Here is a 25416-nt window from a genome sequence, read left to right as displayed (position 1 = left end):
TTTTGGTCTTAGGTGACTTTATATATACTGGCATTGGCAAATTTTGCCTTTCACCTTCCTCCTCTTAAGTTTTATGCTCATTAGAGTAATGCTGCACTTCAGGAATTTGTTATTTTGTAGCTTTTGCTCAGGGTGAAACTCTAAACAAAAAGGAATAGAAGAGATGAGATGATGGTTGATGAGACCTCAGGCTGCAGGGGGAGGTACACTCCAGTGACATGGGAGGAATTGGCAGGGAGCAGACTCAGACTGATATATCTTGTATCTTTCAAAGTAGGAAAGAAAATTAAGTAAATTAAATAATGTAATCAACAACTAATATTGATGATGAATCATTTTGCATTGCTTTTTAGCAGATTTTCTAGGTATGGACATTGGAAATGATCATTTCAATAATTCTGTGTGCATTTTCTCTAAATTCTATTAATATACATGGATACATACCATATATTGGTGTTATTATAACTGATGATAGCTTTTAGAGACTTGTTTCAAAGTGATTTTTTTTTCTCTTTTAGAGCTCCTCACAATCCATTCAGTTGGAGAACATGAGTGATTTCTCCTTGCTGCTCTACCTGTGACTGTGTCTCATTGCCATCTCAGACAGAGGTAAGAGTTCTGACCTTCCTGAGCTTTTGTATTCTGTAGTTTTGCTGCAAGCATCCTTTTAGATAAGGTCATGTGAAGGACACTGCCTTTTAGGTATTATTGCAATAGGAATGCTCTCAAGGTTGTTCAGGAAGCTCCAGCTTCAGTATTTCAGTTCAAACCAGTCCTGTGGTTTTGAAGGCAGCTGCCCAACCAAACCAGGTCTGCTTGGTGTTGCAGGGTGCTTGAGGAGTGCAGCCTCACTGCCCTCAGGTGGAGTGAACTGGAAGATGTGCTGGCTGTATAAATTTGCAGCTTGGTCTTTTGAGTGTATTATATTGATTTTTGTAAAATAAGGAAAAAAGTGGACTCTCCAATAGATAATGAAAAAGTAAGAAGTTTTGATGATAAGTACAGGGCAAGAAAAAAATACTCCACTTCCAAATTCTTTGTTTTTCCACTGAATAAAATAATTTATTACATAAGTAAAATACAAACAGTGACTGTAGTTTTAGTTCTTCATTTCACTTTTACCCTAATGATCACTTATATAACAACTTCATCTCCTGGTAACATTAGAGTAGCAATCAGAATATTACATTAAACCCACAGCTGAACTCTTCAAATGTTGCTTCTGTGTACATGTTTCTGGAATGAATCTTGGCTTAACATCTCTCACATAAGTTCCTACACTGTGCAATTTTAATATACATTACCTGTATAATATAAATATAGTTATTCTGGAGATGACAGTGGTACCCTGTATGCAGAATTCAATGCATACAATTGAAAAGACAAAGGGTAGCTGAAGTCAAATGAACTCAGAAAGTCTTTTGGTTTTTTACAACACGTCCAGAAAAATCTCAGTTGAAGTTAATAAAATACAAAAAATATGTTATCAGCAGAAGATCAATTCATGTGCACTGGGAAAAAAGGGTATTTGGGGAAAGGAATCTTCAGTGAAGTTGCCACAGGTTCCTCTGTGAGCCCCTCCTTTACCACACAAAGGCAGCTCGCTCCCGCAGCATCCTGACCCCGAAGCGCTGCCACTCCCTCTGGTATATCCACAGCTCCTGGGTTGTGTCCAGACAGGCCAGAACTGCCCCTCCTTTCCAGGCTATTAAACGTGGATCCATATCCTAAATTCAAAACACACATTGCACACAGTCAGTAGTCTCATTCTGCATCATTCTCCAAAGCTGTATCCTATTTTCTGACACTATTTACTAGTTAGAATCTGATGGGGTAGGCGAAAAGTTTTTCAGTATTATCCAGGAAAGAGTAGTGGGATAAAAATATTTAAATGATATTCAAGATGCTTTGAGAAGTCACTTTGTTTTAAAATGCTTTCTAAGCACATAATGAAAATCTTCCCTTCAGTAAGGAGGCTCTGAAATAGATGGAAGTATATTTACAAGTTTTGCCTGATTAATGCCAAATGAAAATTAATCTCAATGCCTGTTTTTCTATTATCTTTACAGTACTAAAAAATAAAAAATCCCAATTTCTTGCTGAGGAGACAGGTTACCTTCATGGGCCAGTACTAACTGCTTCTTTAAGAATAGGGCCTTGAGCTAATAAACACTGCAGTGATCTGTACCAGTCACACTCTTGCTTTGCCTCTAACTCCCCATCCCTAACCAGCCAGTGCTATGTTATAGGCTGAGAGCTCCCTTAAATCTCAGATATTCAACTACTCTGGGATTTTAAAAGAATTTTTTTCTTTTAACCTTTCAAAGATTTCAACCAATCATAGTTTATTATTTACTTAGCTATCAGTTAACAGTTACCTTAGGCCTTGTGATGACCTCAACATTTTCAACAACTCTTCTGAAAGAAGGTGGCATTTTGTTGAGAATTCGGTGCTGAAGGAACTCTTGAGCTTTATGAAACATAAGGCCTCCTCCCACTACTAAGATGGAGCTGTACATCTTCTTTTTTGTATCATCAGATGCTGGAATGAAAGAATATATAGACATAGATCTGTGTTTTGAAGTTATTATGGCCTGTGTTACAATTAATTTAGTGCAAGTCAAACCAGATAGAAACTGATGTTTGCTTTTAAAATTCTTCTTCTATTCCTTGGATACATAGCTCAAGAAACATCAACAGAGATGCAAGCATAAGAAACAGTGTAGCTACTCTACAGACTGTAAAACCTAGGGACACATCTTTCTTTGGTGAAAAACAGGAGTTACATAAATCCACCCTGAGGTCTGTTCCACAGACTGGTACAAATGTAATTCTTACCACAGCAGTCGATACTATGAAGGATGGCTTTGTCCAGGCCCAAGGCTTTGCCTTCAAACTGAGAAATAGCAGTTTTCCTGGACATGTGTGCAGTTAAAGGCTCCTCTGAGTCATTGCCAGGTATCATACAGTCACCCTGGGAAGAGCCCAGCTCCACTTCTTGTGGGTAGATCCTCTCTGAAATGTCTGAGGATTGGCCTCTCAATTCTCCCTCAAACGCACCAGGCTTTGACATGGATTTTCTGTCAGCTGTAGCTTTTGCAGACTTAAAAATGAGAAAACAAAAATACAAAAAGGTCACAGAACAGTACAAAGACTTAACTAAGCACCATTGTACTTCCCTTCACCTTTTTGCACAGCAAGGTTAAGCCCTGTGTTATTCCCTCATCTAATTTTCATTTTAATCCTCGTGTTCTAAGGGCTTATTTTGAACTCCATCTGATTGCTCAATCCCATAATAGAGGGACCCCTTCTTAGACTTTAAAAATGCACACTTTAATTGAAAAATTGTTTAGGCATCTGTAACTACTTACTTTAAATTTATTCTTTAATACTTCTGACCAAGATTACAAACTCTGGTTTCTGAGATAAGCCAATGAGTCCTCATTTAATTCCCCAATTAAATGATAGTTCATGAAAAATAAAACCAGCAATCACACACCTGCTCCTGCTTACTTTGTGTGGCCAGCAGATAATGTTCATCATGAGGATCCTCAGGATCACCTTGTGACCTGTGCTGCAAAATTGTCATTTTTTGTCCAACAATTCCAAAAGTTGCTGGATAAAACAGAGCCATGGGTGCCTGAAGAGAGATTTGGCATGGTTTTACTGCAATATTCCTTCTTATGGCATTTACTACAGAAAAAAGAAATGTCTTGTTCCATTTTTCTCACAATCCAAAATTAAATAGAGGTGTTTTTTTTTTTTTTCAGGTAGTCTGTAAAATACTAAAGTGTCTTCTGTTTTTTATAATTAAAATATATCCCAATAAATACACAAGTTTCTTTACAGATTTAGCATTGTATGATCAACAAGTACTCAAATGTCATTTATGACAAAATTAGACTATTCAATGGTGAACTGAAAAACTTGCAAAATTAACATTAATGCTTTGCACTTGAAGGATAATTATCATATTTAGATGAAGTAACAACAATTGTGGCTAAAGCTACTTAGAAAGTCTTGTGCATCCACCAGTTCTGCATTAGGTCCACCCATCCATATAGGAATTAATTTTTTCTACAAGCACAGTTTAACAAAAATCCATAAATAACATGGTCTTAGTAGCACTAGACTGATACAAATTGAGGCTCTGAGTCTGAATGCTCATTATATTTGTAATTTAATTTAAAAATCACCTGTAATTTTTCATCCCCTAATCGGAACTGGTACAATAAAGCAGGAGAGTCCGGATGCCGAATTTGGAACTCGTGATCTTGTAATCCAGAAATATCCTAAGGTAAGAAACAATGGAAACAAAAAAACAATGGAAACAATGGAAAAAAAAACCCCAGAAAATTAATTACAAATGCTGTGTAATCTATTTAGCTACAGAAAATAGCTCAAAGTAACAAATCTCTCTTCTAACAATGGACTTTATTTACCTATTCTTGAGTTTTTTAAAGTCTTTTCCATGTAGTATGATGTGCCAGACAGCTTTCTACATGCCTAAGCCTCTGCAATGAGGGTTTTGCAGGAAAAAGAGACCTGCTGGCAGATCTTACAGAACTGAAGTTGAAAACCAGCAAGTATGCAACTATTATCAGCTTCTTTCAGCAATAAGAACAAAGAAATTATCTTTCTAAGGGTTAGCATTCCTTTCAGCTAGATGAAAAATAAACCAAGTTATAAACATTTCAAGTCTAAAGCTTCTACAGCTTTTGCCAGTATTCTCCTGGGTAAAATATTTAAAATTAACTTGAACTCACAAAAAGGATCCCCAGAGTAACATTCTGTAAAAGAAAAAATATTACTTGGATAACACACGATTTTCCCCATCTCACCTGATCTAGATGACAAAATGTCTCCTTTAGGTGCTGAAGCAGCAGGCAATCCAACTTATTAGTTAACTGGCAGTCTCTGTATGGGAACCCTGCTCGCTGCATAAGCCAGTAAAAACACCTTGACACATCAGATCCCCCATATGCAAGGCACAGCCTAAAGCACAGAGAAGAAAGAGATCTTTTTATCTAGTTTCTGAAATACTGGCTGACTGCAGCAACAGAGAGAGCAATGCTAGGAACATTTCAGACATGTTGGAACCATGACTTGGACAGCCTGCAGAACACAGTATTGGTTCTGATCAGTTCTGCCTGTTTTCTTCTTTTAAAGATAATTCTTTAAGGTTTATATTGTAACAGTTGTCTCTGTTAAATGCCTCAGAGCAAGAAAACCCCTATATTTATAGAAATTTTGTCTCCTTTTACAAGTCCAATCTTTGGTAAGCAAATAAATCCATGATTATAATAATTCTGGACACTCCAAGGTACCTGGTATTGCGATGGGAAACACCATCTTCTACACAGCAAACACTTGTCTTCTGATCTCCCACATCTACAATGCAGGCACTGCTTAAACCACTCCCAAAGGTAGCACAGACTGACTCCTGGTGAACAATAATTCCTAGTAACAAGAGAAAAAATTGTATTAAATTTATGCCAAACTTTACAGTCACATTGCTGACATTTAAAGGACATTTTATGTCTTTTCAAGATCTACAAGTAGCCTGACTGAAAGCCTGTATATTTAGTGAAGATGGGGTGGAGGGTACTTAAGAGATTTTTTTTGTTGAATAAGGCTTTAAAAGTCCTGAAAAGAATCTAAGAGCAGGGTCAAATGATCCTTTTTCTACAAAATTGAAGGTATTGTCTCCAAATTACAATTATTTTTTTAACCTGATAGTGCAGGGTCTTGGCTACTGGATGTACATGAAGTGTTTTCCTAATTTTTTTCTGGTTTTAATCAAATAGCATTATTATTAGCATTTCAGATATGGTCTTCAGGTAGTTATGAAATGAGATCCAATTTGACCTTTTGTTTTCCCTACAATCCACCTTTACAGAGTACATTTGTGTCACAAGCCCATACTTAAACCTGGGAAGTACCAAAGATTCCAGTCTGTCCTTCTAGACAGTCGTGCATTTTAGAAATATTTAGGAAAACAGACTGCTACTGCTTTTACCTCAGCTGAATGAGAAGCCCACAGGTGGAATGCATAACAGCAAACCAAAAAACTTGTTTCAATATTAGCCAACCATTTTGCCCCTTTAAAAGAGACAGCAGTTACATGATTGGCAAAAGATGAGGGTGCTAGTCCCAGCTAACCTGAGACTGATGTGCAAAAATATGCCTTAAAAGAAAAAAAATTCTTATGCAATTAATCATTAAGTACTTGCTTCATTATGGTTTTTACCTGAGAAGCCCATCTTCATTAGGATCATATTTACCAGTTCTTTCACATGTTGTTTATTATAGATGTCTGGAATTAGTAAAATGCATCTGTAGTACTGAAGACAAGAAGAGTAAATTAAAGCCAGCTCTCAAATAAAATTTGATATACAACTTATTTAAAAAAAACCAAGATTTTAGGAAAGGGGAAGGTTTTCAATACTTTAAAAAATATGTTCCTAAGTAAGTGCCAAGAGTCTATAGCCTGTAAATTGTTTAAAAGTACATCAGGCATGAGACAAACTTGCCAAGGATAAGTAATTATACAAGTATTAGGCAGCCCTTCCCCAGGTGCCTCCTTTACAGCCAACAAAAAAAACCCAAACAAAGACTAAGACTGAAGTGTCTAAAATGGGATTTCTAAACATCCTTGTTAAAGGTTCTATCAACAGCTTTTGTCCTAAAGACATGGACAAAATTCCAGATGAAGTCTTGGGAACCCTGCTCACCAGCAGAAAGAAGGTATTTATTAAGGAAAACACCAGTAAGAGGCTACCAATACCAGCAAGTTGCTTCCCATTTACAATAACACTCAGAGAAGTGGATACAGCCCACACCACAAAAATGTGCTGTTCACAGCTCACCTTTAGGTCTTTCAGGGGTATTTCCAGGTATTTTTGTATTGCATGTGACCATATAACTTCCAGGTCTGCCAGTACTGCAGTGAGGGAGCCACCAGGTCCTGCGTGGAGGTTCAGCTGCCCCCTTCTAATGGGCCAGTGTATGTTGTAAGAATCTAATGGATTAACATACAGGGCCTGAAAATGAGAGATTACATCCTGGACATTGCTCTTCCCAAAAAAATAGTAACAAAATGAGCAACAACTGGGAAGAAAAGTATTTCAGAAGCACATAGAAGACACTGCAGAGCTCAGACTGATGTAATAGCAATACAGGAGGTTTCTTTGTAACAGGGCTTTGATAATAAACCACTAAAATAAAAAGACAACAAATACATAATCTAGATTGTTTGAATTTTGAATGTTTTTGCCCACAGACATCTAGTGAATATAACGGTATATTTTTCCACTATCTCATTTAGAAATTAAAATAGTTTAAAAACTTTGAAGCCCACAAATATCAAGTTACTCAGCAGCAATTCCATGTAGTGATACTTTTATCAGTTTCTTGCTTTTTCTCTGAATTATGCCATATGGGTGAAGTTCTCACCTATTCCCTGCAAAACCACTGATTTATAGCAGCAAAGGATCCAAGATACTTGTTAAGCAAATAGGGGAATCCTCTTGTCTTACTGAATGATAAAAAATACTAAGTTCCTCCACAGTAAAGTTTCTCAATTTTGTTTGGTTAGCTTTACACATCTTTCAGTATGTACTAACTTACAGCAACTGTACTAACAGACTGCAACTAATCCATGGCTGCATTAAAACACACAAAGCCTCATTCAGCAGGAAAATCAATCTTACCTCTTCTCCCACCAAAAACTCAGGGTGATTTGATGTGTTTGTCCACTTGGCCCCAGAGCTGTGATCCAATATGGCAGGCCTCATCTGTCTGTTGTAGGACCTGGCCTGAAATGTAACCAAATCAAATCCTGTTGATAAATATTTTACTGGTCACTTTTTATGCATGGAAGAAAAATGAGATACCCCTTTGAACCCAGCCCTTATAATATACTTATAATATAAATTTTCTCATGTTTTCAGAGTTAGGTAGTACAGTAACACATCCATATTTGGTGTAGAAAGGGTATTAATTCTTGTCCACTGAAGCACAGCATCTCACTGAAGGATTGTCTGAATGAACAATTTAATAAGACCTTAGAATGAGTTACCTGATCAGGTGACACCGGAATGCGCCTCGCTCCATTCGACATCTTTTTGGACCATATTGCTTGGTCCACCATTTTAAGGCCATTTTGTCTCTGCTCAGTACTTTCAGGTTTCTAAGGAAAAACCCCAAATATGCAATGTAAATGTTTTCAAACCACGTCTGTATACTGGCAGTACTGAAGCTATTAGGAAACAATGAAACCATTACTGATTAAATTTAGATAATTGACAGAAATGTACAGAAAAATACAGATAATGTACAGAAAGGACAGATGTTTGTACAATCCAAAATGGATTTATGCTCATTTTTAAATAAACTATTTTTTATATTAGAGCTCCCAACACCTATTCAAGACAACTAGAATCTTTTAACTGTTTTTAGCGGTCATTGGACTTCATCTCTAGTGATGAGCTCAGGCTATTATTCTACTTAACTACAGACATATGAAGTAGGAGCAAAAATGTTTAAACAGATCTCAATTATTTAACGGTGAGGTTTACTATTACAGAGGTTAGCTCTAATTTTTACAGATTCAGATTATTACATATGTCTTTTGACCAGGCTGGACTAAAATGACTTGCTGTGTTACCCAAGTCACTAACTAGTAACCAACACATTCGAATCCTACAGTTGGCATTCCAGCAGAAGAAATACTGACTGTGGTACCAGACTTTAGCACGGGGAAATCAACATGTACAAACCCTCAACCTATCAATTCCTCGGGTTTAGTTCATTGCAAACGAATCAAATAAAACGCAAACACAGACTGGTCCAAGCCTACTGACTTCAGCAGGTGGCACCTACAGTCCTTAAAAGGGTGAAACACAAGTTTGACAGGAGATGTACTCTCATCTGGAAAACCATGAAGGATGAAGGGCACACATGCACCACACAACAAACCAAACCACCGCAGAACGGGCGATGGGCAGGCGGGTTCCGGCGAGGCGGGGCCGCTTACATTGAGGCCGTCCCTGAGGAGCCAGCTGTCCCTGTAGGCCGCCTGGCCCGGCTGCTTGTGCCGCCGCGCGATCACGTGCGGGATGCCCGCGGGCAGCGTGTCCGTGGCCCGCCCGAGCCGCAGGGTGGTGGAGCCGGGGTGGATCACCACGATGAAGTTGCTCTGTATTTGCTGCAAGCGGCACAACGAGCACGGAATCAGAGCGAGACACCGGGACCACCTGGAGCCCTCCCGGGGCTTCCACACCCCCCTCCGCAGGCCTTTAAAAGGCCGAGCCCGGGCCGGGCCCGCCCCAGCGGGGAGGGAGCAGCGCCCGGCAGCCGCCGCTCGGCCCCGGCCTCACCTCCTGCAGGGACTCGGGCACGGCGGCGGGGACGATGGGCCGCTTCACGCCGCGCTGCTCGCGTTCCCGGTCGCGCTCCTTGTCCTTGCCGTTCTCCGCCTCGCCTTTCTCCGCCTGGGTCATGCTCCGGCCGGGCGGAAGCCGCGTCTGCCCGGCCCGAGCGGCGCCGAGCCCGGCGCGAGGCGGAAGCGGGCGGGCCCTGGCCGGGCACCGCCCCCCAGCAGGTACCGGGAGGGGCCTCGGCGGCTCCGGGCGCCGCCTGGGATGGCCCCGCTCCCGGTGCTGAGGGGCCGGCTGCGGCACGGGGAGCCTCGGGAGCAGCCCCACGCTGCCGCGGGTCTGGTGGAGCACCGGCCACACGCTGTCAGCTGGGCTGGTACTGCTGGAGGGGCTGCAGGAGGGACATACGGCCCTCCAACAGCTTAAATACTCTATACAAAGGCTGTAGTACAGCTGGTGTGTATGGTAAGGGGATAACCATGTAAGGGTCTCCCTGTTTGTGGGCAGCGAGCTCCTTTATAAACTGTGCAGAGAGGATGTTTAGCTGGAGATGGGGGAGATGTGGTGTTTGAAGGCTCAAAGTTGCTGTTACACAGCAGAGTCTAAAAGGGATTTTGTGTTAGGTAGGAGTGGTATCTGCTGGAGTGGCTTGTTAATTGAGGGGTATTGTTGATCAATTTCCCGCTAAGGACTGTTAAGGAATACAGTCAGTACAAGAACAATGAGAAATTCCCATCCTGAAAAGGGGAACAACAGATAAAAGCTAGTTACTATTTAAAAGAAAATAACTACTCTGGGATAGCTGTCAGTATTTGACTTGACCTCTTTTTTTGTTCATGTTATAACAACACCTAATTTTATGGTAAAAAAATCCCAAAATTTGTACAGTAAATGTTTTTACATGTTTCAGTAAGTTTATAGTGAAGAATGAAGCTCTTTCAAAAGGTGTTTCTGTTATAAAAAACATTATGGACTTAAGTGAAGCAAAAGGGTTGTAAAACACAGTAATTTGTTAACTGCATTTTTGAAGTGCTTTTAGAGTATCATTAATAGAAGGAAAATACAGCAAAGTAGAGAGTGTTTGTCCTGAGAGAGTGAGTATTAAAGCTCTTAGGAATTGCTGCTTTGACTCTTCAGGGACCATCTCTATCAACTGTAAATATGTATTTTTTCTCATCTGAATAGCAGAAGGCTTATTGTACTTCAGATTTTTTCCGTTTCTAAAAATGATGAGAAAATCAGTCTTGTGACAAGCCAAATATAATTTACTTACAACTTTGCAACTACAGTAAAATGTTCAGAAACTATACAAAGACTTTAGACAGTAAACATGTATTTAATGAAACTGTGGCTCAGTTACACCGGATCCTTGAGGAAGGAGTTCCCAGTACAACTTCATTGATCTGCTTCTATCACAGGACAGTTTCCAGTCAGGCATACACATCCCCATTTGGTCCAGCACTAAACTCTTCTTTTCATCTGGCTGATGTGTATGCTTGTGCCTGCCTCTTCAGCAGGCGTTTACCTAAAAGATAAAGTAGTAAGAGTACATTTAAAGAAGCCTTTCTTTGTGAGATAAAATTAAGTAAAAAATTTAAAATAATATCGCTTTTAATTTAGCTAAATGGGACATGCTAAAGACTTGCTAACTATTTCTCAGCAGGTTACACATTGCTGTGAGTACCCAGAAGCAATCTCCAGTCTTTGCTGGAATTGTGTCTACGCAATAAGAAAAAAACACCACAACATCCTGGGGTTTTTCTCCCACTTGGAAGAAGCTTATCCTGTTCCAGTGAACTGAAATACTGGTGTCTGTGTTTCCTGGTACATGAACTTTTTCCTACAAGGTTTACAGGTATTAACCACCTGCATGGGTTGTTTTTTTTCCTTGTAACTTATAGTAACAATGGGAGTGACTGATGAAAAACAAGGACTATATACTTAAGTCTTAAAGTAAATAAAACCATACTGTAAATACACTCAGTGTCAGCTGCAACTCCCAGCAGCCAAACTAATTATTAAACAGAATAAAATATCAGGCAGCTGTAAGAAATCTTCTAATCTTAACCTCTTTTAATTTTGCCTCTATTTTTAAGCAATTCTGATTTTTACACTTTACTGGAATTCAAGATTGGTATGGTTGTATCATTGTAATGGGGGAAAAAACCCAATTTTTACTGTCTTGTAACAACTTTATATTTTTCTTTCTTTTCTATTGAGAAATATCAACTTTAGCCAAAACCCATCATATGTCATATAACTATTAGAAATGCAAACAAAGCATCATTTTCTAACAATCTGATCTTTAAATTAGCAGCCAAAAAAGATGAGAAGTTATAAATAACTTATCAGCTGTGCTCAAAAATCTTTGCTGCACTTTGTCCATCGACTTCTGGGCAATTAAAAGTGAAAGCCCACCATTCCTAAACCGAAATAATTTTTAACATCCCTCCCCCCTGCTTTTTCTCCCCTTTACTGGAAGCATCTTTATTTCTTTTATTATTGAATAATTTTGATTATTTTTCTGTTTTGGTAACTTGTGCAGCAGGAGGACAAAACACTCCATTCTACCTTAACCCTGAATTAACACTGCTATTTAAAAAAACCCCAAACCCTCCAAAGCAGGATGCAGCAGATTTGGAATTACCTTCCTCATCCACCTCCAGCCATGGGTGGTGGACTGGGGCCTGCACCCCAGTGATTTATTCGGCCCATCCGACGGCGAGGATTTGCTGGAGGCCTGAAAAGAAAGGAGTTCTCCCTTCATTAAACTTTTCAACTAGAAATACAATTACTGCTTCTAAATGTCAGTAGTGAGGAAGTCTGAACCTCTAAAGTTGAGTTTCACCTGGAAAGCTGTAACAAAACCCCAACCCCACTATCACAGAAATCCTCTCCTGTTTCATGACTGCTGTGTGATGTGGGAAGGCCACAGAGCACTGATGCTTTTACACAGACTTAGGCTGCAGTGTTCATGGAAATTACACCCCTGTAACAGTGTTCTGCTTTAGGTAATGTAACACAAGAAATGACTGCACTAATGCAACTCAAATGCTGAGTACAAACATGTCTAAGAAAATAAAATTTTAACAAAGATATATCTTGTCTCCTAGGCAGGCTCAGAAATATTTTCAGGGATGTTAGTTTGTCTGTACTGCTATTGCAGCTGTCCAAAGCTGTGTATTGTTACCAACAATTGTGCAGATAACCATTTCAGCCTTCCTGCACAACCCAATTCAATGCAAACCACAACTGTAATCTACTCAGATTCATGCCACTTCACCAAGAGAGGGGAAAATGTGTGAATATGAAAAAAATACCCTCTTCCATCATGGTATCCTGAATAGGAGGAAGATGTGTAGCCTCTTCTTCTTAAATCTGGTTGAATAATGCTCTGGAAACTGAAAAATTAAAACAATGGTTAGGTGAATTGATAGCCAGGTACAGTTTTTGAATATTGTGATTGGAAAGTAAGAAACGGCCTGAAAAACAGTAAGTAGTGTTCAAGAATGAACAGTGTATCTTCTCATGATCACTGTTGTTTAAATCTTGGCAATTTGTCTCCTACATATGAAACTGAAATATGAAATAACTCCAAATTACAGTGAAGCTTAAACTATAAAATCTAAATCATATTATATATTTTTAATTATAAATAATAATAAATTATATATTTTAAATTATTAAATCTAGTTTTTTTGGTAATATGCAAGAAATGCATAAGGTATAAACTTATAACTGAAATCACTAAGAACTATTGAATACATCACATGAACTTTCTGTTTGTTAACTGGCTTTGAATCAAATTTGTGATTACTGTGTGTTTACTTTTACGTGGTCAGAATCTATTGTCACCAGTAGAAATTCTCCAAACAGCTTAATTATTTGATCAGCTAGTAGATGCTTTTTAACAAAAGTGTATACTTTCTTTTTGCAGTATCAAAATAAATGAAATGTAAGAAAACCCATTTGAACTGCCAATAAGTTATAGTCACTTTTCAAGCACTTTTTGTTAAGTATACTGTGCTTAACAGACACAACCACAAAGTTGTAGTAAAGCATTTATACATATGGAATGGTAGAGAGTAAATATAATATTTTTATTGTTGTGTACTGATAGCACTGTGTAACTTCCACCTCTGTCAAATCTAAAATGAAGCTCACCAAAAGAATTAACTTCTACTTACAACAGAACCACAAAATCTGCTATTGACCAGAAGAAATCTGTTATAGATGACAACCTCCAGGGAGCCCGACTCTGGTTATCCAAAACTTGTCCTGTAACACATCCAGATACAAGAAGTGACGTTCAGTGTGTGACACTGAACAGTGCATTACACAAAACCAGATCTGCTAAGTCCAGAGTTTGCAGGTGGGACGGTGAAACTGCACTTCATGGCAGGGAGTTTCATTTTCCGCAGGTTACTGCCCACGTACGTCAGCTAAAAGGGTCAGCACCGCCACAGGCGCTCTCCGTCCAGAAAACCCCCAGACAGCCCCAGGCAGAGTCTGATTCCCCGTAAGCGGTTCAAGCGCTGCCGTGTGACGCTCCCGGTGTCTGTAGCACGCACTTGAACTCGTCAAAGTCCCCAAATCCGCTTTAGAAGCAGACCAGGCTCGGCCACAGGCCGCAGGGCAGCGCGGGGTGACGCGACACCGGCAGCCGCCAGACCCTGCCCGGCTGTCCCGGCAGCGGCGGCGCTGGGGGCGGCGCTCCGCGCAGCGCAGCCCCGGTGCCCCCGGTCGGTGCCCAGCCCCCGGCCCGGCCCCCCACCGCTGCGGACACACACCGCGGTGCCCCGGCCCCCGGCCCCTCACCGTTCGAGATGTACACCATGGCTGCCCGCCGGCCCGGCCCGGCCCCGCCCCTGCGCCTGCGCGGCCGCCGCGCGCATGGGCAGCGAGCGGTGACGGCGGCACCCGCGGAGGAGCGGCCGTGGTGGCGCTGGGCTCCGCGTCCCCTCGCCTCAGGGCAAGGGCATGAGATTAACGGGGTCCCGCTCAGGACCGTCTGTTATCGAGGGGTCCCTTCTGGAGTGGTCTGCCTGAGGAGGTGGTGGAGTCACCATCCCTGGATGTGTTTAAAAAAAGACTGGATGTGGCACTCAGTGCCATGGTTTAGTTGAGGTGTCAGGGAACAGGTTGGACTCGATGATCTTAAAGGTCTCTCCCAACCTTGTGATTCTGTGATTCTGTCAGCAGCCCTGTTACTAACGAGTTTTCCCTCGGCATCCTGGATAACGAGGGGTCACCCTGAGCAGCCGCTGTTATTAACCAGGCTCCTCCCAGTGCCCCTGGTAACGAGGGATCCCCTCACAGTCCCGGTACCGGAACCCCTCAACAGCCTCTTTTATTAACGAGGGGTTCCCTCACATCCCCGGTACCGGGACCCTCAGCAGCCCCTGTTATTAACGAGAGATCCCCTTAGCCCCGGTACCGAGCCCCTCGGCAGCCGCGGCGGGGCCGGCCTGAGGCGGGCGGTGCTCAGTAAACGGCTCCTCCCTCCGAGGGGGCGGGTCTGGTTAAATTATTCATTAAATAAATAATATTATTATTTAAATAAATATTATTATTTATTAAATAAAATAAATAATAATTTATCATTCCAGTGCTGTTGGAACTTCTCTGCCGCATTTAGGATAGTAACGGGAGTTGGAATAGTCAGTCACTGTTTCATAAAAACAAAGTGCTCTTAGTTGCCTTCTGCGGTAATGATAGAATTACAACCAAGTGCAGAAATAATTTAACATTTCTCTCCAAAAGGAGAGAATGTTTGTGCCCTGTATTTAATGACAAATATGTGGCTATGTACATTATGTTCATGGGAATGTTCAACCCTAACTCGGGAATTTGTTTTAATTTATTTTATTTTTATAAAAACCTTGCCCTGCAAATATTGGCTAGCATTCCTTTTCTAGTGGAATACATACTTGTAAAGTTGGGGGTAACTATACAGCTTTATGGGCAAATTTAATATAATACCTTCTGTCTCTGAGTTTTTAAGCTGAACTAATAAAGAAGAAATGTTTAATTCTGATGTGAAACAGCAATTAAAAAAATTATGTAAAAACACTTTAATACTTCCTTTGCAAGAGCTATATTTTACTAATGATGATGAGGTAAAGTCCTTTGCTAAGAGGGGAATAACAGAAGAGGGTTTTCTGAAGGTGGAATTGTAATACAGTGTTTCTGACAGTGCAGCTGTCCCACAGTAAAAAAATTGTTTGCACCTGACAGGTATTTATAAATGTTCGATGTTTATGAATAAACTCTTGCAAACAACAGAAAGCAATTAGCAAAGAAAGTGTCTGTAGCACGTATGAGCACAGTTTGTGGTAATTGGGAGTGGGGCTGAGCTTCATCATCCCCAATTGGGCACAGCTGTGAGCAGCAGGTGAGCAGCATTAAAGGTAACGAGACTTGGTGTGCACTGCCCAACCACCAAAGGGAGCAGAGGGCACACAGGTGCAGTGCATCAACAGGAGGGGATAAAAGGTTGGGCTAACAAAGGGCAGACTCTTGCAGCCTCCTGAAGTGTTGGGATGTTCCTCTGTATGGGCAGAGTCCTGAAGCCTTCTGAAGAGGTATGGTGTTACTGTGTATGGGCTGAAGCTTTCTGAAATTGTACAGGGATACTCTGTATGTTGTGGGTCTCTTGACTGTACGTTTGTCATGACTGTAACAAGGTGTCTAAAATAAATGTTTATCATTATTGTAGGAGCTGGCTAATCTGCAACTTGCTAAAAGGTGCAATACAAAAGCATTTAGAAAATGGCGCCACATAGTGCAAAATGGGCATAAACACAGGCAGTATGTTAAAATAATCCAGGGACACCACCTCTGTACCTTTTGCTTTCCCAATGACAGAAAATCCCCAAACATCAAAAGTGGTTAGTGAGTTCTTAATGTGCTGTATTTTTTTTTGTTGTTGTTGTTTGTTTAGTTTTTTGTTATTTGTTTTTTCACTTGGGGTAGAGGACTTTTTAAAGTAAAATAAAATGTGAGCTAGTCTTGGGGTTTTTAATAACAGTGGTAAGTAATAGTTCAGTGCCCTAAGGTTAATATAAATAAAAGGCCATCTTCCTCTGTGACATATACTTCTGGTGAATGAAACTAAAGACCTTTTTAAAAATTGCATTATCAACCTGATTATGTCTTGGCCTGTCCTTGGGTGCGTAGAGAGGAGGAATGGGAGGAGCTCTCCTGTGCAGCTCAGTTTGTGCTAAGCACAGTTTGTAGTGTTGTTGGCGGCTCAGCAGCTGTGCCATGAGCTGTGGTGGAGCTCACTCCTGGGAATGCCATGGCCCTGTGTCCCAGTCAGCCCCACCTTTGGGGCTGGCAGGTTCAGAGGATCAAGGGGCTGTGCACCTGTGCTTAAAGAGCAGTGGCATTTGGAGAGTCAGCAGCAGAAATGCAAACCAGTTGGGTATCCTTGTGAGGGTGGGTGCTGTGAGCAGAGGTGTGTAAGAGCTAAAAGTTACCAGCAGTGCTGTTTGGAAGCTGGGGAGGTGTGATTATTTGATAATAGGACAAGGAAGTATTTGTGTAATGCCATGAAAGAGTAGTGTGGCCTGTACATTAGGACAAGCAATTGAAAAAGAACAATGTTTTTACATTTACCATTTTTGGTGCCTTCTGAACTCTTAATGGGATGCCTTCTGGTTTTTTTTTTTTTTGATTGTTTAGGCTGTTTCTTTGCACTTTGTTCCAGGTATAGGTTTGTATATTTTGATTCCTTGTGAACTGTGTTTTGTACCTATACCAAAGTACCCATGTCTGGTACTGTCCTTTAGCAATGTTTTCTATTATTATAGAATTTTTCAATTATTACTATCCTTTAGCAATGTTTTCTATTTTTTCATGAAAAGTAAGAAAACCACAGGTCAGCTACTTTGATAGCATTGTCTATTTTGAGGGATGATCTTTTTGTTGTGGTGCAAGAGAACCTGAAAATGGTGTGCACAGATTGGTGATACAGCATGAGCAGAAGCTTGACCCTGCCCTGAAGAGGATTTGCAATGTACTGATCACATATAATAGCAGAAATAGGAAAGCCACTTTTTTTGTCTCGCTGACCTATAGTTATTTCACATAATGATTATCATGTTGCACCAGCATACAATTAAAATAGAAGTATTCAAAACTTAACTTGGACTTGAATTATTCATAAAAGAGCTGATTGTTATGTAGTATTTGTTTTATGCACACAAAAGTAATACTGTATGTCTTAGAGTGAGAAGGTCTTCTAAATTCCACATTACAAGTGTGGAATGTTTATTGCAACATAAATGTAGTACTCAGCGGACATTTCACAGGATTCTATTTATTAACTGCTTTTATAAGAAAAATTTAAATAACTTGCTGTTTGTGGAAGAGCTGATATTCACTTCTTGGGACTAGCTTGTGTTGATTTAATGACAAAATTTTAAGTAGACTTTACCTATTTAGGTAGCTTCAACCCTTGAATAATTGATTGAAAACCTTTTTTTTTTTTTTTTTTAAACTTTGGTGCTCCAGATAGAGATCTCTTTAACTGAGAGCCCACAACACATGAAAATATCCTGTACAGATTTCAGCTGGAAGGTACATTTTGCAAAATCAGCATCTCTGATCCTGGCATAAAATCAGGTCAAGTGCATAAGCACATAATGCTGTAGACAATTTTTTCCCCTGGCTGGTCAGAGACCAGATGTTCTACTAAAGGAATTTGTCTTCAAATTGTTTGTTTATACAATTTCCTGAGATCTGAATAACAAACATGAAGAGGCTTTTGCGAGAAACGGTGGCTCGCTTTTCATAATTTAGAAAGGTTTATTAAACCTTATCAAAAATACAACAGAAGACTGAATAGAGAAAAAGGCTACTGTGCTGGGAGCAAAGGGTTTTCCCTACCATGTGCTCACCTACACAGTGGAGGTTTTACCTTTTAACCCTTTAACCCCTCCCAAAGTTCTGTCCATCATCCCCTTCTTCTCTCTCCAGTGTAGAGATGTTTTTCCTCAAATCCCCATTGGATGTCAGATGTCGCCATAGTGCCAAGCCGGCCCTCCCAGATGTCCCAGCCCTGGCTGTCTCTAGATAACCACGTGAGGGATTAAAACATAATTATAAATCTATAAAACTTTTCTTAACCTATAGACGTATTTGTTAATTTGTTAACTGTGTGAGTCAATCATCGCATTACTCATCTATCACACTTTAGTTCAAAATTATTACAGTTTAGGGTTTGAGAGCACGTCCATGCTGGAGGAATGCCAAAGGACTGCCTAGCTTTTATATTTATTTAGATAATGGCACATCCTTATATTCAGAAAGCCATAACATGTGCTATATGTTCCTCTTAACAACTAGAATGAACTGGAATGAAATTGGTTGTCACCAATTTAAAGTTGTCTGAAAGTCTAGAAAGAGACTTCCCTGCTCTAGGCAGAGTGAGTAGTGCTGCATTTAATGTTGGGGCAGAGAAAGAGCAGGTTCAGTCCCTGCTGGAAGTACCAGAGTGAGGAAATGCCCGGGATTCGGGCTGGGGATGCTCGCAGTGTCCATCGGGTGGCAGCGCGGGTGTGATGCAACGGGACCTGCCTTGTTTAACTGCGCTCTCTGTGCCTTTGGCACAGCACAGCTGGATCCTCCTTTAGAGAAAAGTCCTCACTCCGCTGCCACTTGACACTTTGTCATGCATTAATAGCAAATTCTTCCCGTGTCGAGGACTGGTGTCAGCTACACAGATTTAGAATTTGTTAGAAGTTTCATATAGGCAGCGTTTTGGGTAAAGTGGGAGACATGCTCGTATGTTTACACATCACTTTATTGATGGGAGTCATTGGGGTTTTTTTTTGTTTGTGGTTTCGTTGGCCTTTTTTCTTTTTTCCTCCAGCTCTCCATACTTCCCCCAATTAGTGGGATAGCAAACTCTTCCTTTTTTGTTAGTGGAACAATTGGCTTTTTGTATAAATGAAAAAAAAGGTGAACATAAATGAATGTAATGGTGACCTTTTGAAACACAGCAGATAGGAAAAATAATGATCATGACATGGGTCAACTGCAAATAAAAATCAAGTCCTCAAACCTATGTGGTAAAAACCTATGTGGCAAAGCCTGAACTGCCCTGCTTACTCTCCTACTTATGTAATTTCTTGAGGATATACTTGCATCTGTCAGGTAGAGGAAGCAAAAGCAGTCTCAGACTGTGTCGGTGTTTTGGTTTAAGGCAAATATCCTTTGCCTTGTTATGCTCTCTGCTAATACATGAGAATTTGATTTTTCATGTACCTGATGAGTCTGGATTGTGAATGTGTGCACACACATGGTGCCTACTTTGGCGTGTTTTTCTTTTCTTAATTCTTTGAAAATATTTGGCTTTCTAAGGAAAAGTAAGATTTAATACAATGAAATTTGAAGAATAAGTGTTCATGTTACAGATTATCCTTTTCCACCTCTGTTCCTTTATTTTAAAATCCTCTTTGTAAAGGTAGCTTGTAAGCACACCTACACATTTTGTATAGTTGTTGCCACCTCCTAGATTTTACTTTTTGGTACTAGCAATGGTGTCATTATGCTGTTGTGGTGTCTAGAAATGAAAAGGAGTGATTAACCAGGGAAATGGATTTGTAAAGACAGATGTGAATGTTGCCTTTTTTGCCAGACTGTTTAGCCCACAGACCAGGGCAGGGCATCAGCTGCAGGTGATGGTGTAGTTCAGCTGATGTCACAGTCTTCTACTGTGATTTTGGTCTTATCTGCACACAAAAATTTGCTTGTACTGATTTATCATGATAGTACTAGAAGATCAGGGGGAGGTGCTCTGAAGACTGAAAAGATAAACATTTGAAGGGGAAAATGGCATCTCAAAATGCTGAAGAACTGGTTAAATGCCAGACATGATCATATCTGAGTAAACCTGGTCTCCTTCAAAAGGTCTTACATTGAATGTCTTCTCTGGAGCCTGCTAGGGCATATAGTGTGTTCCTGTTATCTTTAAAAGCTGTCTTAATTGTTTGGCATACATTAGACTGTCTGTTTTTAGTGATAGCTTAGTTGTGAATATACTCAAAAGAGGAAAAAAGCTTTAGCTCACTGATGCTGTGGAGCTGCTTGTAGATAACTGGAACATTCTTATCAGCCACCTGGTGGGAGAGGTATGGGCTGTTTGAGGAAACTCCTGCATGGAAAGTGGGAAAGGAAGCTGGGAAGAATTCTTTCCAGCAAGGTGCTGCTATTTGTAATTTTTCTTTATTTTTGTGTCTGAGGTGATTATAGCACAAAGCAGATACTGGAGCTCTCTGGCCTCAGTGATGTGATATCCCTGAAAAATATGTGCAGCTGGGATATCCCTGTGCTGTTTCCTGCTGGATGTGCAGGGGTTGCATTTACACTGATGACTGAGTGAGTAGAAGTGTTTCTTCTTGATTCATATTTGCTTTGCTGTGTGTTTGGAGCTTTGTGTCTGCATTTGGAGCCTTTTAATGGGCACTTGAATGTGCCACTGCCGTGCCAGGAGTGGATTCCCCTGATGAAGCAAGGCTGAGATTGCACAGCAGCTGGAGCTCTCCTGCAGCGTGGGCACAGAGTGATCAGCTCTGCTCATGTGCTGTGCACACTGAGGACTGGCAGCTGGCAAAGACGCTGTGTGGATAAGCAGTTCTGGAATCAACAGATTTCAGCAAATGAAACCCTGTTTTTTCCTTTCTGTGCAGCAGTCATGGCCAGCAATTTCCTAATGGCCACCAGTTTCCTTGTCAGTGGAAATGGTATAAAACCGTACATGACAAGATTAACATAAATTTTGAGAATTTCGCTTACTGCATTTGAAAGGGTGATGCAAATAAGGTGGCAAATTGAACAAGGCTCTAGCTGTGGCTAGAGGCATCTCTGATACTTGATATACCCTTTTAGCTGTTAAACTTTCTTCAACTGCTACAGACTTAACAGCCAAGGTAGAAATAGCACCTGGGGTACTTGGCAGAAGTAGGTGGATGAAGCCCATCCATAATCTATTTGGTGAGTGAAATGTTGATGTGATAACTGGAACATTGTTCTAAAGAGCTTGCATTGTTCTGTTGTTGTATTACTATCAATTTTTTGTCTTCTAAAAATTTCTTACTTCAATAGAATGTATTTGTGCAATCAAAGCACCTTTGAATGGGTGCAAACAGTGTAGGTATTCTAAAAGCATTTTTGAAGTGATTATTGGAGGTTGGAAAAGTTCCTGCAGGACTATATCCCATGTGAGGGGACCCCAGGTTGGAGGAGGGGAAAGACTCTTTGAGCAGTGGCAGGAACAGTCAGTGATGAACCAACCAGCCACCCCATTCCCTGTCTCCCTGTGCTGCTGGGGAGAGGAGACAGAGCTTGGGAAGGAGAGAGGAGTAGTAGGAAGGTAGTTTTAAGATTTATTTTACTTCTCTTTATCCTACTCTGATTTTGCAAGTAATAAATTCAGTTAATATCCCAAATTCAAGTCTGTTTTGCCTGTGATGGTATTTGGTGAGTAATCTCTCTCCTGGACCTTAACCCATGAAACTTTCATTATATTTTCTCTTCCCTGTGCTGTTGTGAAGGGGAGTGATAAAGTGGCTTTGGTGGGTGCCTGGTGTCCAACCCACCACAAAGAGTTAATTGCAGAAGTGTTATCTAATATCTGATTGTGGAGCACACGCCTCCTCCCAGGTTTAGCTTTTGTGCAAAAATCACATTTGCTTCTGTCATTATCATGTGATAGAGGATCCTGAAGATTCTGATTTTAAGATAAAGTGACACTCTTTACTATCCTATTTACTGCATTTTCCATCTTTTTCTCATTTAATGCAATCCACTGCTTTATACCTCACAATCTAGAACATAATGTACATGGGCTTTGTGCTATCAGAGGCAGAACTAGCCCCCAGTAAGAAATTGCATATAAACTTGAACATTTTTTGTTCTTTTTCATCAGATGACAGATTTTAGATGAAAAAAACAGTTTCAGTTCTTTACAGTCATATTGTCATGACTTTAAATAGTCTTCCTTTTATGCCTGACTGAAATGGGTTTCAAATTCAGAAGGATTTCCAGTAGCTTCTTTATATTTAAAATTAATTGCAATTGAATTATCATGTGTTTTGTGCTTAAGGAAGCAGAAAAGCCTACCTGTAAAGAATTCTGAAGTGCTAATTTTATTCATCAATAACTATGGTAAAAATTAAAGTTCTCCAGCAATCCAGTCAGTGTGAAGCTGAGCTTCAGTGGCACAGAAAAAGAATGCAAGCAAGACTAACTAATGACATGATAAAATTTCTTGTTGAGTTCTTCCGTAAAGTAAAATGTTGAATTCTAATTACTGCATAAAAAAAAGGTCTTATAGTAGTATTGAAGAAGATGGTAAAAGTTGATTTCTTTTAGAAACAAAGGCAGAGATAGATTGGTGGTATCTGAAAAAATAAAAAATGAGAGTTGAAATATATAAACATGTCAATGGATTAAGCAGCGGAAAGCTTTGTTTTCTTTGGCAATAGAAATATTTGATGACAGTGGAAATTTAGTGGGTGGTAACTGGTATCTTTATGGTCTCGTGACAGAAAAGCACTTCCATGTGGAAGGAGGTTGTTCTTCCCACAAAAACACCCCAACAAAACCTGCAGAGTCAGACTGAAATCAAATGTTTTAGATCTTATGCTTTCATAGTAGGATGCTCACATTCTAGACTGCTCTCAAAACTAAATTTTTTTGGAAGAAGTAGAGGTGAGTTTAAGGAAAGACATTTTTTCCTTAGGCATTGAATTCCTTCAGTCTTCTTGCTGTTGGACAGAAGAAAATCTGTGACAATCAAAAGGAGTTGCTTGCTTTTGACTAAGAATAGTGCTTAAATTTGTGCTTTAAAACCAGTCAGGTGTCTAAGCAATCACCTCTGAGTCTCCAAGCAGTAGGAGTTAAGCTGAGATGTTTGACTAAGGAGCTTATTCTCATATTTATCTCAACTGGGATCTCCTGAGCTTTTCTTTGAAGTGTTTGACAGCAGGTACTGGAGAGAGATACAGCAAAGTGTTTGATGCCTGGAACTCCTTTCAGAGACTTTCCAGTCATCCTTGCTGCCTCCTGCTGTGGATCTGCAGCCTTTCTATGGGCATTAGAAGCAGCCATTGGGCTGCAAGATTTACTTCTCTCCCTCTGTGTTCCAGCTGCATGTCTCCCATCATTAACAGAGGTTTTCAGTCTGTCTGGGCAGTGTTTCTCTAACTAATTTTGAAGGCAAGACAATCCTGTCCTGCACTGTCCCACTGTGTGACAATGGTCTTGCAGAGAACCAGTGAGCACCAGTTGATGGTGAGGATCAAGTGTGGCACCAGCATGAAAAGAAGGATTTTAACAAGCAGGTCTCATGGCTGGTTTCTTTATGCAGGATGTACCCCAGCCCAGCTTGCTGCAGCCCAGTTGCTTTGGCAGCATTCATCTCCTGATGCTAAGTGATGTTGGGTATCACCTGTGTAATGCTTTAGGTGGGTGGAACTGGTGGAGAAGCTGCTCCTGAGCATTTCCCAGCTGCACCACGACCCTGTGGGCAGGGGTTTGTGCTGACAGCACAGCACACGAGGTCCCCAACAGGTCACAGGGCAGAGGGGCTCAGTGTCCAGCTCTTCAGGTGGCTGCCAGAGGGAAGGACAAGGATGCCAGGCTCAAGGTAACTGCTTTTGTTTGTTGTGCAGAAAATCTGCAGGTGTGTGGCAGCAAGGTAGGGAGACAGTTGGTGATGAAGTTCTGTGTTTAATTGGCTATTTCCTTCTCTGGAGGACCCACCCTGCACCCTTCAAACCTTTAATAATTTTAAATCATTAAGGAGACAGAGAAAGGGTAAAGCTTGTTTCTCCGGGTTCATACTTTCATCCTGTAACATAATCCTTTATGTTACAAGGCTTTCTTCCAGGCTGTTAGCAGGGTACACCAATCTCTGAGACTTAATCAAAGAAATGACAACTATAATAGTGTGAGAGAAGCTTCCAAAAAATTGAACTCACAGCAGACTACAATGCTTTATTAGGCTAATAGACTTTAGAAGGTGCTTGTTTCCAGATTCCCCCCTTTAAGCTGTTCAAAACATGCTCCTGAGGGCAAGCTGAAAAAAAAATCAATGGAGAGCAGTTTTGGCTATCACTTTGTTTCCTGCTGCAATGTGACTGATCCCATCCGAGTTCACTTGTTAATGCTGAGAGGCAGAATGCAGGTTCTGGAACCGTGGGCTGTACTTTGTCAGGTTGCTTTCTTTTGTCAATTACAGCTGTTTTGAAGACACAGAAACTTCACTAATAGCCTGAAGTTCCTTCTGTTACTTTGAGTTAGTAGCTTTCCATGCATGGAAAACTGACACTGTTGCCTTCAAATTTAAGCTGTGTTTCATTTCTTGACAGCATCATGTGTTGATTTTAAGATATTTTTTCCCCCCTCTCAAGACTTATTTTCTAAATCTCTTTTTCAGATGACACCTGACTACATGAATAATTTTTTAAAAAATAAAAATTTAATAGTAGCTTATGAAATCTTTGTTTTTCCATTGAAATGTCATAATTGGACAGTAAATTACCTAATTTGCATAGAAGTCAGATTCTTGATAACTACTGACAGCATGTGTCCTTTGGGAACACAAATGCAGAGATTGCTTCTGAGTCTTTTCTCATAAACAGTACAAAGTGTGGGGGTCTCTCCCAATGGGTAAATAATTTATACAGTTCTGTACCTTCCTTGAACCTTTCCTTCAGCAGTTTCTGGTCCATTTACAAATGCTGCAGTGATAACATATCCAGTGGGTGAATATATTCAGCATTTGGGTACCCAGAGATTGATGTGTCTGCGAAGTGATTAAGCACAGAGGAGTAATTTATTATTAAACTTAAATAAAAGAAAAACTGGAATAGAACTTCTTCCTTTTAGCCTCTGAAGCCTTTGAGTCTCTTAATGTTAATTACTGTTAATATATCAGTCTTTTTCTAGTCATTCTTTCATTTTGATGGAGTTGAGGTGACTTAATGTTCTTACAAACAGAAGCAGGGACAGTGTGCAGACTTGA

At 40.4% G+C, this 25416-nt stretch overlaps 3 protein-coding genes and 2 long non-coding RNA genes across 7 annotated transcripts in view; 3 read left to right on the top strand and 2 right to left on the bottom strand.

Annotated features, from left to right (window-relative positions):
* The first annotated feature begins 516 nt into the window (after positions 1-516).
* Positions 517-7245, top strand: LOC135453239 (uncharacterized). 2 transcript variants are annotated; one of them, XR_010441804.1, is made up of 3 exons: positions 517-609; positions 4241-4297; positions 6933-7245. It is a non-coding gene; the product is annotated as an uncharacterized LOC135453239 (long non-coding RNA). The 2 variants fall into 2 exon arrangements; XR_010441805.1 differs by having other exon boundaries at positions 4238-4297.
* On the bottom strand, positions 1034-9587 carry ACTR8 (actin related protein 8). The gene is made up of 13 exons (XM_064724052.1): positions 9381-9587; positions 9038-9208; positions 8081-8191; positions 7713-7817; positions 6870-7043; positions 6251-6344; positions 5328-5460; positions 4842-4995; positions 4197-4292; positions 3500-3640; positions 2839-3103; positions 2379-2542; positions 1034-1727 (listed from the first exon to the last, which is right to left on the bottom strand). Exons 1-13 carry the CDS (start codon positions 9501-9503, stop codon positions 1584-1586), a joined length of 1875 nt encoding a protein of 624 aa, XP_064580122.1. The 5' UTR covers positions 9504-9587; the 3' UTR covers positions 1034-1583.
* Positions 9469-11994, top strand: LOC135453240 (uncharacterized). The gene is made up of 3 exons (XR_010441806.1): positions 9469-9604; positions 11041-11235; positions 11926-11994. It is a non-coding gene; the product is annotated as an uncharacterized LOC135453240 (long non-coding RNA).
* On the bottom strand, positions 10623-14254 carry SELENOK (selenoprotein K). 2 transcript variants are annotated; one of them, XM_064724053.1, is made up of 5 exons: positions 14199-14254; positions 13568-13658; positions 12701-12781; positions 12028-12120; positions 10623-10905 (listed from the first exon to the last, which is right to left on the bottom strand). In XM_064724053.1, the coding sequence occupies exons 1-5, from the start codon at positions 14215-14217 to the stop codon at positions 10902-10904; spliced, it is 288 nt and encodes a 95-aa protein (XP_064580123.1). In that variant the 5' UTR covers positions 14218-14254; the 3' UTR covers positions 10623-10901. The 2 variants fall into 2 exon arrangements, with proteins under 2 accessions (XP_064580123.1, XP_064580124.1); XM_064724054.1 differs by lacking the exon at positions 10623-10905 and having other exon boundaries at positions 12024-12120.
* Positions 14255-15945: 1691 nt separating this feature from the next.
* The window catches only part of CACNA2D3 (calcium voltage-gated channel auxiliary subunit alpha2delta 3), a 454430-nt gene continuing 444959 nt past the window's right edge, over positions 15946-25416 (top strand). Inside the window, exon 1 of the mRNA XM_064723753.1 lies at positions 15946-15964. The gene's annotated coding sequence lies outside the window, so the exon portion shown is untranslated. The remainder of the gene's footprint in view (positions 15965-25416) is intronic.

The sequence above is a fragment of the Zonotrichia leucophrys genome, chromosome 12 (assembly GCF_028769735.1).
Source record: "Zonotrichia leucophrys gambelii isolate GWCS_2022_RI chromosome 12, RI_Zleu_2.0, whole genome shotgun sequence".
Taxonomy (NCBI): domain Eukaryota; kingdom Metazoa; phylum Chordata; class Aves; order Passeriformes; family Passerellidae; genus Zonotrichia; species Zonotrichia leucophrys.
The sequence above is the reverse complement of the archived record's forward strand: the minus strand, read 5'-3'. Positions and strand labels throughout refer to the sequence as shown.